The 14,557-nt window shown below is 34.5% G+C and overlaps 1 protein-coding gene across 6 annotated transcripts; it reads left to right on the top strand.

The window, feature by feature from the left end:
- Positions 1 to 5,234: 5,234 nt before the first annotated feature.
- LOC131167470 (nuclear transcription factor Y subunit B-3-like) lies at positions 5,235 to 7,466 on the top strand. 6 transcript variants are annotated; one of them, XM_058126275.1, is made up of 3 exons: positions 5,235 to 5,485; positions 5,967 to 6,161; positions 6,318 to 7,466. In XM_058126275.1, exon 3 carries the CDS (start codon positions 6,386 to 6,388, stop codon positions 7,055 to 7,057), a length of 672 nt encoding a protein of 223 aa, XP_057982258.1. In that variant the 5' UTR covers positions 5,235 to 5,485; positions 5,967 to 6,161; positions 6,318 to 6,385; the 3' UTR covers positions 7,058 to 7,466. The 6 variants fall into 6 exon arrangements, with proteins under 6 accessions (XP_057982258.1, XP_057982279.1, XP_057982264.1 ...); XM_058126296.1 differs by having other exon boundaries at positions 5,285 to 5,430; positions 6,321 to 7,466; XM_058126281.1 differs by having other exon boundaries at positions 5,285 to 5,430.
- The last annotated feature ends 7,091 nt before the right edge of the window (positions 7,467 to 14,557 follow it).

The following is a 14,557-nucleotide window of genomic DNA, read 5'->3' as shown; positions in this document are numbered from 1 at the left end:
TATTTATATACATGGTTGGACCCAAAATTCAATAGACTTTAACTTATGAATTAAGTTGACGTTCATCCATGTGTATCAAACCCATCCATCGATTCCTTCAGTGCTAACAATATTTCCACTAAAAATACTCACTTTTTTTCCATTTTTAAAGACGTCAAATTGAAAGAACTAAATTTTTTTGATAAATAATTTTATTTGAAACATTTATTGCTAGTGTTAAATATACATATATATATGCTTTTAAATTATTTATGTAGAAAAATATGAAAACAAATATCTATTATTTATTCGTTTATTTATTGCACATTTAAGTCTTAAAAGCTTGAAAGCAAATTTTCCAATATCATTCAGTCAAAATGGCTAACAAACATCTACACCCTGAAACCTATTTTTGTGGCCTCAATCAAAAGGCCAAATAAAGACCATTTTTTCGACTTTGAAGGGTAAAAAATAATTGACAAATTCCTAATTATGAGTTTCTCAATCCCTCCTTTGCATCAAGGGAAAAGGAAAAGCAGAAGAAAAATCATTTCTTATTGTATTTTCTCTCTACATCAAATAGTATTAATAATAAAATTTTGAAAAAATCAAATGTTAATAATGTATAAAATAAAAATTTTATTCACTAATATATTTTATTTTCCTTCTTATTTTTCTTGATAACCAAAGATAAAAAAAGAAATCCCTTTATATTTTCCTTTTATTTTCCTCATATTCTCCAAGTTCCAAGTAAGACCTACTGAATTAATATGATAGTTAATTTCAAACAGCAAAGGCTTCATTACATGTTTTTTTTTTTGTAAAAGAGGGCGGTACCTCCATTTATTTATTAATAAACCCTCACTTTTGGCGGAGGAATACTGTGGTTACAAGTTAAAACCAACCAACCAAATTAGGACAAACAAAATTAAATATAACTAACAAAGGAGATAAAAACATAAAAACAACAAAAAACAAAATGAAATATACCAAACGAAACTCTAGGGATGAACTAACGACGAATGAAAACAAGACCCCACCTATCCATCCGAAAGATACCTTTCATATAACGTGGTAGAATGTGTTGTTCTTCGTAGATTACATTGTTTTCCATTTCTCCTTCTTTAGTAAGAAAATTAGCCGCACTATTGCCTTCCCTATATTGATGCATCACCATGACATTCACTCCTTCTAATTCTGCCACGAGTTCCTCCCAAAATTTTCAAAAATACCAAAAGTACATCTACCTTTCCAAAGCCAATCAACTACAATTCGTGAGTCACTTTCAATAATCACATTAACATAATGCAAACATTTACACAAACAGATTCCTTCCCTGATTACTTTTAATTCCGCACTATTATCCATACTATTGCCAAAAAAACTTGAAAAAACCGCTTTGACCATGTCATGGCAATCCCGAATAATTCCTCCACCTCCTGAAGTACCCGGATTGCCCCTATAACTCCCATCACAATTAAGTTTTATCCACCCTACTGGAGGTTTAACCCATGAAATAATTTTTTCAGGCCTATCACAAACTCCCTTATGCTTAATTTGAAACTCATTCAAAATCTTAATGTTCGACCTTTTCAATTTTTGAAAAGAAATGGTGCTCTTAGTAATAAAACTAACTCAGAATCGAACACTTCTCCACATTTAATCTACACTTTGATAAACTCTTTCCATTCTCACTTTACATTTTCGATTCCAGAGGCACCACGTAATCAAACATGGAATCAGTCCGATTAAAATACCTTTGATAAACGATTTTTTTGCATAGTGCCATTTTATTTTTCAAATGAAGAGATCGTTGAAAAGGAATCTCCAATGCCACACTAGCCCGACGCCAAACGTCTAAAGCCAGCTCTCCTAAAGAAAGAATATGATCAATGTTTTCTTGACTTCTCTGAACGCAGCAATCACAAGCTGAAGCCATCGATATTCCTTTGGTTTGAATTCTATCATCTATAACCAAGCATCTAAACCAGGCTCTCCATAAACACATCAATATTCTTCTGGACAATAAAGAATGCCAAAACCAGTCATTCCACAAAAAATTATCACTTCTGCTGCTCACTGCCTCCCAAGCCGTTTTTGTAGAAAAATTACCGTCCGGGGCAGGCTTCTAGACAAAAATATCCTACCCACTTTTACCCGTCGGCACTTGTTACAAAAATTTCCTTATTTTATCAGCACCAACCAATTCCCGTACTAAATTAGAGTTCCAATTATTATTTAGCTAGCAATCCTTAATATACAGTTTCTTGTTCAAAATATCCTCAGTGCTCACAGATAACGGGCCTGATGACAGCCACCTGTCGAACCAAAAAGAAGAGTTCCCACCTCGAACCAAAATTTTAACATTATCCATAACTTTTGGAATTGTGGCCATAATTGATTTCCAAAACCGAGAGTCATTTGGTCTTCCATTCCTTATTAGTAAATGATCATTTCTACAATATTTAGCTCTGAAAAAATCTGCCCACAGATTGTTAGAAGTGAGTAATCTGAAGACAAATTTCATGAGAAGAGATTTTTGAACTTCCTTAAGATCTCTCAGGCCCAGACCCCCTTCTGAGATAGGTTTACAAATTTTCCCTCAAGAGCACTAATGAATCTTCTTTTTGTCTTTCACCTCTTCCCATAAAAAAATTGAAAGAAGAGAGTTAATACGAGAATATGTGACTTGCGAAATCTTAATAACAGACATCAAATGAATAGGCATGTTAGATAACACATGTCTTGATAAAATCAATCTTCCACCTTGCGAGAGCAACTTAGATTTCCACCCTACAATTTTCTTTCTAATCTTCTCCACAAAAGGCTTCAATGTCCTGGAAGACAATTTTCCAGACACCAAAGGCGCACCCAAATATGAAATAGGGAATTTACCTTCCATGAAACCCGTGATTCTCAATAAACCACGTGGCAGTGATGTATTTTGAGAGGAATAACGCTGATTTACTCTTACTGATTTTTTGACTTGACCACTTCTCATACATTTCCAGAGCGTAAACTAAATTTATCATAGACCTCTTCCCCCCATTCACAAAAATAAGAATATCATCCGCATATAACAAATGCGAAACCAATGGGGTTCCAATCGGATGATTAAATTTACCAATCCGACCAGTCTTATAGTTTTTTTTAAGCAACCTTATCAAAACCTCCTCCATTATGATGAATAAATAAGAAGATAGTGGCTCCATTACATATTGGAGAAGCTTTATGTTCCTTATAAAATTATATTGAAACTTGTTGAATTCATCCAAACACAACAGTTGCAACTTTTTAAACATAAGAAGTGAAATCTTTTTAATCTGAGATTGATAGCAATTACGTAAAATTTAGCAGGAAAAAAGGCAAATAATATGTTTCCTCTAATTATCACAAAATGCATTTATATATTAAAACCTATAACATAGAATAAGTAAACTTAGAAAGGATAAATCATCTAAATATTTTCACATTGTTCCAAATAATATCAAAAACAAATTTTATTTGAATAAATTGAAACTTAAAAAATTCCCAATTAATATGCCTAAGCAAAATTTTAGTTCATTGTTTTGAATTAAAAATATTAATATTTTTCTCTCTCTGTTTTTTTTTTTTTCATAAGTTTTACCTTAAGAAAATATTATTAATTTTCTATTGTGACTCTCATGAATGATGATGATGATGATGATGATAGATCTATTCATAGTTCAATGACCTCATGCACACGTGTATTTTCATTCTTTGAGGACTTCAGCTCCTAGGTCATTCTCTACTTAACAATGTGGGCATAATGCTCTAGTAACTTTTGAGAAAAAAGTCTCTCAAAATAAAAATAATAAATAAAAGCTTACAAAAAATATTTTTTAAGGGAAAAAAAAGTAACATTGCCAATTGGATGTTTGTTGGATTATGGGATTTGATTAACTTTTAATGAAAATTTTTTGAGATTTACTTTTTGAATATATATATATATATATATATATATATATATATATATATATCTGTGTGTGTAAGTATAAAATCGTCCTATGAACTTTTTTTTTGAAAAGATATTTTTATTTGCGTAGAATTATCTAACAAAATAAAATAAAATTGTGTAACTGGGCAAAATACATGATGTGATATTTGATTTTTTTCTTTAAAAAAATTACACAAATATTCTTAATATATGTAGAAATATTTAAATACACATAGATAAAGCATAAAATGACATAAAAGATTTTATAATTTTTTAAAAATTTTCTTTACAACAATCCATGTCTTATATAACTTTTGAATAGCCTACCGACAGATAACATACATTTAATACGGTGCCAATCTAAGTCATCAATGAGTAATTATGTTTATATGACCTTTTTTTTCTCTTTTCATGACACTTGCAATTGCATTATTTTTTTTTTAAATATTACTTTATTAATTTAATATTACTTATATATAAAATTCTTTGATATTGCACGAATCTAATTAAGCTATTTGCTGCAACAATCAATTTGGAAAATTATAATTATAATTATAGAACAAGATGATTATATTCATATAACTTTCTCTCTTTTTGACTTTTCGTGTTTAGAGCTTTTTTCTAAAGTCATTTATAATTTATTGTATTGTCTTCACTAATATAGAAATGAGAAAAAAAAATTATAATTTACATGAATAAGTATTTTTCTAACAAAGAAAATTTGCATAAATATTTTTCAAAACTTGCAAAAATTTGGACAAAAATAAAACAACCTAATAAACACGTTTCTTAAAACTCTCTTGAACATATGTTCTAATAAATATAAAAATTAATATTCGTACATCTCGTACATCTCTAATAAACACGTCTCTTAAAGATTGAGTCTTGCTTTTTTATTTTTTTTGGAATATGACATGATGTAGAATGACGTTGAAAAATATATTTTTAAATAACTATAAAAATCTAAAACATAAGAAAAAAAAACACCTAAAAATGTTTTTATTTGCATTTTAAAGAATGAGATTTGAATAAATTTAAAGAATAAAATTTTATAAAAAAAAGTAATTTTTGCTCAATAATAATAAATTGAATTACTTTAAATAAAATTTTCCTTTTTTCAGAAAAAAGAAAAAAGGAAAATCAAAGGGAGTAAAGCTTTAACAAATCCTGTTCTGGCCGACCACGTGCCAGATGCGACACGAACGGCTCGGATCATTCAACTCTGAACCAATCGGATGGCAGAGCACTAGTCCGCTCGACCGTATACTTATCGAAAACAGACGGTACATAGTCTTCCACGTGTCGAATACGATGCCGTTATTATAGGAATGATCCGACGGACACTATGCACATTCACGTTTTCCCCTGACCGAGGCCTCTTCTTTCTCCCTCCTGTTCACTCCGATCCTCTCATCCGTCGAATTTCCCGGCACCGGAAAACAGAATTATCTCGACGGCCGTTCAAAATCCTGCGAACTCCTTCGTCACTAAAGGCTTTCTCTATACTCATCTGTTAAACTTTTCATTCTGATTTTTGAGTTTCTGCATGTAAGAATTCTGTACTGTCATTGATACTGAAACTATGAACTTAAATTAATTTTCTTCTCTATTTTTGATTGGTGAAATTGAAGCTTTTGCACAACGATAGTTGAATCTCTCATTTTCAACTAAAAGGCTCTCTCCCTCTCCCTCTCCCTCCCTCTGAAGCGCCTTTGCTTATCGTTGAAGCTGTCATTTTCAACTAAAAAGTTTTAATTCTCTCTCTCGACTCTGAAACAATAAACCAAATTCGCTTCTCTACTTAATTAAGTTTGATTGGTGCAGAGTTGAGTTTTTGTCGATTGATCCTTGAAGCTCTCATTTTCACCTAGAGCTCTCTATCTTTCTCTCTCTCTCTCTCTCTCTCTCCCTCTCTTGTTGTCCAATCTGCTTAATTATCCGTAAGACAATGCGTGCGAAAATCTCTCTTAATTGGCTTTTGATTCATCTTCTAATTAATTACACTTTTTTTTTTTCTCTTTTCTTACAGACGAAAGTCGTTCACGTGCTTGCTCTTTCGTATTGTTCAACATCGTTACAATTAGCCAATTAGGTGTTTTCGCAGCTCGAAAGTGTTAAATTCGATTTTATCTGAAGCGTAATTCGTACAAGACCCCGGTACTTTGGCGTTCATCAGAGCTGAAAGATCAAAAAATTCGCGATGTCCAAATGATTGCTTTTTCAGGTTCTCAAAAATCGAGAAATTCGTTACAGTTTCTTATTTCCTGCTGCTTGAAAACGTGAAAATTCGATTCTGTGTTATCTGAAGTGGAATCGGGACATATTCCTGATATATATATATATATATATATATATATATATATTGTTCATTCTTTGTCAGAAGAATTTCTCGCTGGTCAGAACTAGAAGGTCAAAAAAAAAAAATTCGCAACACTTTCACTGGAATCAATGGCAGATTCCGACAACGAGTCCGGCGGCGGAGCTCACAACAGCAACAACACTAACAACAACGAGCTTTCTCCGCGGGAGCAGGACCGCTTCCTGCCTATCGCGAACGTGAGCCGGATCATGAAGAAGGCGCTCCCCGCGAACGCGAAGATCTCAAAAGACGCCAAAGAGACCGTGCAGGAGTGCGTGTCGGAGTTCATCAGCTTCGTCACCGGCGAGGCCTCCGACAAGTGCCAGAGAGAGAAACGAAAGACGATCAACGGCGACGACCTGCTCTGGGCCATGACCACGCTAGGGTTCGAGGACTACGTCGAGCCCTTGAAGATATACCTCCAGAGGTTCCGCGAGACGGAAGGCGAGAAAGGCGCCGTCGGTCGCACCGCCGAGAAGGACGGCGGCGCCGCATCGTCCGGCGGCAGCGGTGGTGTTGTAAATTCGGAGATGTACGGCGGGATGACGTCGAGCGTGATGATGATGGGTCATCACTACCACCATCAACAGCAGCAGCAGCAGCAGCAGCATCAGCATCAGCATCAGCATCAGCATCAAGGACACGCGTACGGCTCCGGGGCGTTTCATCAGATGGCTGTGGGAGGCGGGACGAGTGGACCCGGGAAGGGTGTTTCTGCTCATCCCGGTTCTGGAGGACCCGTCACAGGGAGGCAAAGGTAGCTGTTGTTTACGTGATTATCATGGTGATGGCGCGATCAACGGTTGGTGATCAATCAAGATGTTTTTTTTATTAAAAAAATAATTATTAATACTATTTTTTAATGTAGGAGTGCTTCATTTATCAAAACTATGTGTGCCCAGTTTTTTTTTTTTCGAAAAAGAAAAAGAGAGTAGGGACTAGGGAGAGTGTAGTAATTATATGATTAGGGGTAGGTGGGTGTAATTTTTAATTTAATACCAAAAGCAGACAGTGGGATAGGTCTTTTTTTATTTTTATTTTTAGGAATGTTGTTTTTTTAATTTGTAATATTTAATAGGTACAATATAAATATATGCAAAAATTGAGAGTTTGTGTGTAACGACATTAATTATTAATATATAAGTTTTGTCTTTAGTGTGAATTGAAAAATGATATATTTTGATGAAAGTATTTTTCTTGCGAAATTATTTATCATTCCTTAAAATTATAATAAATTGTACAATTTCAGTAACTTTAACTTTCTATAGATTTTAATGTTAATTTGAAGAAAAGGAAATGGAATGTATAGGTGGTTGGTATTTTAAGATTGTATTAAAAGGTATTGTTGTATAAACATGTTGTATTTGAATTGGTATAACTTAATCTTTATTTTCATAATATCTAGCGCTTATACTTCAATAACTTCAAGGTCATAGGTTTGATTTCTCACTTATAGTTCCCTAATGAATTATCAGGAATGCATCAATGGGTGAGCGGTAATATTTTTATCTCCCAATTTGGTGTCGTTTGGGTGAGTCCAAAGAGCTTGTCTAAGTTGGAGTTTCTTATCATTTAAAAAAAAAAAAAACAATCTTGCACACTAATTTTCATCACTTTTTTGTTTTCTTGAAAATAGATATTTTTTCTAAACAATAAAAATATAGAAAACAACAGCTACTTAACAAGCAGAATACCAACCTTGTGTATCTTCATTCATACTTAAGACTTTAGAATTAAAACCTTGATTGTATTGGATTAGAATAAAATATAAAACACAAGTTGAGTTTTGTTCAATTTCACAACACAAAACTTCAATTCTTTATTCCCAAGGAGGTATCATATTGAAAACTTGTGTAGCCTATATTCAGTCCACATTTAGCTAGTTGTTTTTAGTTTTTACATTATTTGCCCTCGTGCATTAAGCATTGTATAGGGGTTTTAGGTTTAACTCCAATGAAGTATTATCTGCTTGGGCTCACTGATCTCTTGCATTTATCCTATAAAAGATATCTCACTTAATTGGAGCCAAAACCATCTTTACAAGCTCAAGATCTCTCCACTTGTACGAACTAATAAGCAACAAGGAAGAATGAGTTTTGGACCTTTTCTCGAGAGATGGGAACACATCGGAAGTAGGACTGTGAAAGGCTCTCCCCTCCGACCTCTAAAGTCCTTGTCGGAGTGATCTTCCTAGTACACATCTAATGTGAGACCGTGACAAACTCTTTCGTTTGATCATTGATGTCCTCATCAAAGTAACTTACACCTCTGTATAGGATCCACTCGCATGATAGTAACTTTAGGGAAACTATAATACCAAATATAACAGTCTTACACCCAATTTCGGTTAGGTATTGTCCATTTTGATTTATTGGCTTTAAGGGGTTGTCTTATAAAAAACGTCTCACTTAATTAAAGCCTGAATCATCTTTATAAGCCAAAGATATCTTTAGTAAACATTTGATGTGTTGAGAATTTCACTTATGAATTTGTCTCACATTGAAAAATTAGAGTGGATGATGGGTGCTTATATACATACTTGGGCCCAAGACCCAATAGACTTAAACTTTTGGGTTAAGTTGGTGTTCACCCATGTGTATCAAGCCCACCCATGAGCTCCTCTAGTCCTAACAAGTGGTATCAGAGACGACGGTTCATAAATCTGGGTGAGCGACATCATAAAAGTCGAGACGTGAAGTTAATTCTTCTAAAGTGCTAATAGTTGGAGGATCGAGTGTGTGGCTGAGGCCAATAAGGATCATCGAGGCTGGGGATAGATCCGAATAGGGTCAAGACGTGAGAGGTAAGATTGGTTCGGAGGCACGTGGAATGCAATTCGATGCACGTAAGGCGCCAGTGGTAAGGTCCACTTAAGCAACTGTTGGAGAATTGAGTTTACTCCTAGAAGGGAGACGACTTCCGTTTAAGGGGGAGTAGTTGAAACTCACAAATGAGGGGGAGATTGTTGAGAATTCCACTTGTGAACTTGTCCCATATTGAAAAATTAGAGTGGATGATAAGTGCTTATATATATGGTTAGACCCAAGACCCAATAGGCTTGAACTTTTGGGTTAAGTTGATGTTCACTCATGTGTATCAAGCCCACTCATGGGCTCCTCTGGTCCTAACATGATGTAGGATCGTAACATATTGCACATTCAATTGCATATCTCAATTCTTAGGTAGCATTTGGAAGCATTATTTTCAGGATTTGAATTTTAAATTCATGTAGTTTTATAAGAAACTTAAAACAATTCTACATTATACTTTGTTCAATTTTACAAAAATTTAAATTCAAGTCTCGAACATAAAAAAATTTATATGAAGTATTTAATGGACTCTAAAGAGGATAGACTTCATTCTACAACATTTCACATAAATACAAATTGATCTCATCAAAATCGAATTTTAGACTTTTCAGGTTAAAAATTCGTCCAATTATTCTCCCTCAATGTCGGAGATCCTCTATGAAATATGAATTTTTCTATTTTTAAGTTACCTAAATGTTGTTCTAGCATGTGAAGCTAACAAAAGTAGACAAATTGAATTTAAGCATCCCAAAGAACATAGAAAAATTGAACTTTCGCTTTTCATGATTTGGGATTCCATGATCCAACACTGCACTTAGTCTCTGAACGGACACAGTGGATCTATTCAATTTCAGAGGCACCTATTTTGGTCACAATAATTGCTAGTGTGGGATATCATATTTCACTAGCTTATTAGTAGTCTCTATGAACAGTTCATAAGAGGTGTAGGGACCCCTATGCCCTTCTCAACTTTCCTCTACTAGCCAGTGTCATTTTCTCTAGTGGTCAAATTGGCTTGAAAAAGGATAAGAAGGCATCAACCTTCCAATTACCATTGACTAGGTCGAATGCCCTTTTAAAAATTTAATGCTAGAAACCAAAATATAGTTTAAAAATGATAAAATTATTGGTCCATTATATAATAAAAAGTGACACCTCCTGTTCTATACCCTTTCCGATTCTTTTTCTACATTAATTTGAATCCAAGATCTTCAATATAAAAATAAATGTTCATCACAGGACTACACATACATGTGATTGGTTGAACTAGATACCTAATTAAGTTTGGGTGATGGCAAATTTACTAAACTTGTAATTAACTAATTGTAGAAGAACATTTAACACAACTAAGAAACAACATATTCAAAAAGTAAAAGTTATACAGATGAGAATGCTTAAATTGATGAGTGGTATATCGCTAAAAGATAAATTTAGATATGAATATATTCTCATTAAGTTAGACATAACTCCTGTAGAAGAAAAGACAACGAAGGGATGATTTATATGATTTGGACACTTGAAATGTACGTCACATAATGTGCCAGTGAGAAAGAGTTATTTAATTGATGTGAGGGGCAGTAAAAGGAGTAGAAGTAAACCTAAAATAACTTAGAACGAATAGATTGATGGAAAATGATTCATGTACTCGATCCTACCTAGTGTAACTTAAGATTTGATTTGTTTTTTTTTTGGGTATGTTGATGAACTCTTATTTTGCTACAAGTTTATCCTAATTGCAGAAAAAATGCCAATTTTTTACAAATATAAGATTTGTTCATTATAAATCTCCTGTGTGAGTTTTTTTAGTTTTTTTTTTTTTTGTGCATTACAAGTTTTTATAATTTACAAAAGAAGATAAAAAAGTGAGATAGAAGGGATAAAACGCCTTCCCCATGAATTCGATTGACAAAAATGAAATACTCACAACAAAGTTTCGACTCAATTTATGCTTAGGATAAAAGATAACTAAGGTCAACGACTAATATAAACTATTAGCCTTGGGGGCTACGTAATCATGGTTTATATGTTTTGATGACATTAATCTATATGTTGTTCCTAACACTTCCCATATTTGCAAATTATGTTTAGTACAGGTGTAACGATCTGCTATTTATGAGTTTTTTTTTTAATTTTTTATACTATGACATTTAACATGCTCTAATACCATACTGGGGTAAACGCAATCATTAACCTAAGTAGCAAGAAGCGGAAATCAAATAAACATATCCATATATAATTATATACAATACCAGAGTGCTAGAATGTATCCTCAAAATATACATATATATATATATATATATCTGTTTTCCAAAACACCCTCAACTGGCTAGGGTTATACAAAAATATTTCCACAATACTTACTTCACTGTCAGGGCAATACTGAAGCCCCTCTATCTGCGAGCCTGGTCTGCTCGCTTACCTGGATCACCTGAAAAATGATTCAACACTAAGATGAGCCAACGTTCAGTAAGACGAAATATGCTATTACTAGTGTGTGGTAAATGAGCTACAATATTATGAAAATATGTTTTTATATAATCATGTATAACTGGATATGAAAATACAGTACAAGTAATAAAATCCACCACCCTTTCCATGTTACTAAACATAACATTATAGTAGATTACTATTCAAAATACTTCTAATGTACATAAGTATATTCTCTGTTTCTATAAATATGTATATACGTAATAGTAATTGAAAATTTTTCCCGTGGATAATTGTGTGTCATGATTTAACCCCTCATGACAGGGTTGTGCGGCGTGTAGGCGGGATCTACACTGGCTGGCCGACCAAGGTAAATCAATATACTCCCTCGGTCTGATCTGCCCTCCTCAACCCATATCTGATGGGGAGCCTATCCACGTCTAGGGCACTACACGATGGACCTACTACCACGTATTATCTAAATAGGTGGTTGCACTCATAACTGAAATATCTGTAGTTACGATACCGTGCTTTGTAATTGTATGGTCCAACAGGGTCTGATACTATATAATACATCTATATATACAACTATCTGATTTACCATGATTCTGAAATAGTTGTCTTAACCATGACAATGAAATAAACTGTAATGAACTGTAATTGTATCATCTGTGTCTCTGAATTGAACTGTAATTTGTACGTCATGGTACTGAGAACTGTATAATCATAATACTGAAAACTATATAATCATGGTACTAAAATTTGTATAATCATGATATCGAAAACTGTAAAACATACTTTCGTACTATTTTCATATTCTCAAGCCACACAATACTTTAATATATAATATTCATAATTTAATAAACTGTATAATGTCCTGCTGTGAAAAATAAACTGGTAAAAATATACATTTCATACTAAAAATCATTTTAAAATTACCTAACATAACATATTTCCCTTACCTGATTTCCGCTAAAATCCCCCTACTATAACTGGTCCTACACCTGTAGGGTTCTCCACTCAACACCCTGAAAACCATAAATCCCAGAATAAAACATCAATATTCCTTGGCCTACATCATTTCCTACAACTTCCAGAAGACCAAAAACTGAATAAAAGACCTTACCCTGGATTTGGGATGAATTTCAACTTCGTTTCACCAACGATCCGCTCTGGCAGACTTGAAGAGAACTCCTCCAGGAGCGTCGTGGTGGCCTCAGATCATCGATCTGGCGACTGGCGGGGCCAAAATCTAAAAGAGAAGAAAGAGAGACCATAGGAGAGAGAGAGAAGCACTGAAGTTGAATAAAAATTTGAGTTTGCACTATTTATAGGGCCAGATTCGTCGATGAGACACGTCATCTCGTTGACGAGTCCTTAAGTAAATTCGTGGACGAACTTTACCCTTCATCGATGAAATTCAGAGTAGCCCAAATCCTTCTCTCGGTATTTTCTCATCCAGGTCCTGAAGAACCTTCGTCGACGAACCCCTGTATTTGTCAATGAAGCTTGGAAATTCCTTGAAATTATTATCTCCAAAATACAATGTCGTTGACGAAGCCTATTGCCTCATTCTGTTTCTGTTTCCATTTCTCTCTCTCATTATTATTTAAATACTATTATTCTTCGGGTCACTACATTCTCCCATCCTTATAAAATTTCGTCCTCAAAATTTACTATCTGTATCTCTATCTATATACCCTATCATCCAGTAAAAGAAAAGGGTCTACTTATTTTATTACCTATCCTCACTTATGACGGAAGAATACTGTGGTTACATAGGTAGTTCTGGGAGATTACAACCATAAAAGAAAATTTCCCCCAAAACCAAAATACTACTTATCCTATACACTACATTACAATTCCACCATGCTAAATAAAATAAAATTACTATTACTTTAATTATACATCACTACTATGACCCACAAAACAAGTGGAAATATTTCTATCTAATCTCACTTTCAAGCTCCCATGAAGCTTCTTCTATTGTGTGGCTTCTTTATAGAACTTTTACCAACTGTATCTTCTTATTGCGCAATTCCTGTTCTTTCCTATCTAGGATCTGTACTGGAGCTTCTTCATACGCTAAAGCCTCACTGACTTCCAGTTCCGCATGGCTGATAATATGGGAAGGATCTGGGATGTATTTCCTTAGCATAGAAATATGAAATACATCATGAACTCGAAATAGAGATGGTGGTAAAGCTAGCTGATAGGCTACTGACCCAATCTTCTCAAGTATCTCAAATGGGCCAACAAACCTAGGACTCAACTTACCCTTCTTCCCAAATCTCAAGATCCCCTTTAGTGGAGTTATTCTCAGAAATACATGATCACCCACTTCAAATTTCAGTTTTCAGCAGTGAGTATCCGCGTAGCTTTTCTGCCGACTCTGCGCTGCACTGATCCTATTTCGAATAAGTTGAACTCTATCACATGCTTGCTGAATTATCTCTGGACCCAAAACTCACATTTCACCTACTTCATCCCATAAAAGAGGAGATCGACATCTCCTACCATATAATGCCTCGTAGGGTGCCATGCCGATGCTAGTCTGATAACTGTTATTATCTCCAAAGTCTAGCACACAAGCACATAGCATATCTTCTAATACCTGGATTGTTCTCTTAATCTGACCATCGGTCTGAGGGTGGAAAGCAGTGCTGAATGCTAACTGAGTCCCCAATGCCTCCTGTAAGCTCCTCCAGAGCCGTGATGTAAAACGTGGATCACAGTCCGAGACTATGGATACTAACACTCCATGGGGTAAAACAATCTCCTGTATGTAAATCTCTGCTAACCTATTCATAGGGTAGCTAATCTTAATAGGCAGAAAGTGTGCTATTTTTGTCAACCTATCAACTATTACCCAGATGGAATTTTGACCATGCGGCACTGGCGGTAGCCCCGTAACAAAATCCATGGATACATGGTCCCATTTCCATTCAGGAATGAAAAGTGGCCGCAATTGACCAGCCGACCTCTGGTGCTTAGTCTTAACCTGCTGGGGCGTCAAACACTGCT

Source organism: Malania oleifera, chromosome 1 (genome assembly GCF_029873635.1).
Source record: "Malania oleifera isolate guangnan ecotype guangnan chromosome 1, ASM2987363v1, whole genome shotgun sequence".
Classification (NCBI taxonomy): domain Eukaryota; kingdom Viridiplantae; phylum Streptophyta; class Magnoliopsida; order Santalales; family Ximeniaceae; genus Malania; species Malania oleifera.
Note: the sequence above shows the minus strand (reverse complement) of the source record. Positions and strands in the feature narration are given on the sequence as shown.

What these genes read in the sequence shown, in the direction of transcription:
- LOC131167470 (XM_058126275.1), top strand. Translation starts at nt 6,386, where the DNA reads ATGGCAGATTCCGACAACGAGTCCGGCGGCGGAGCTCACAACAGCAAC.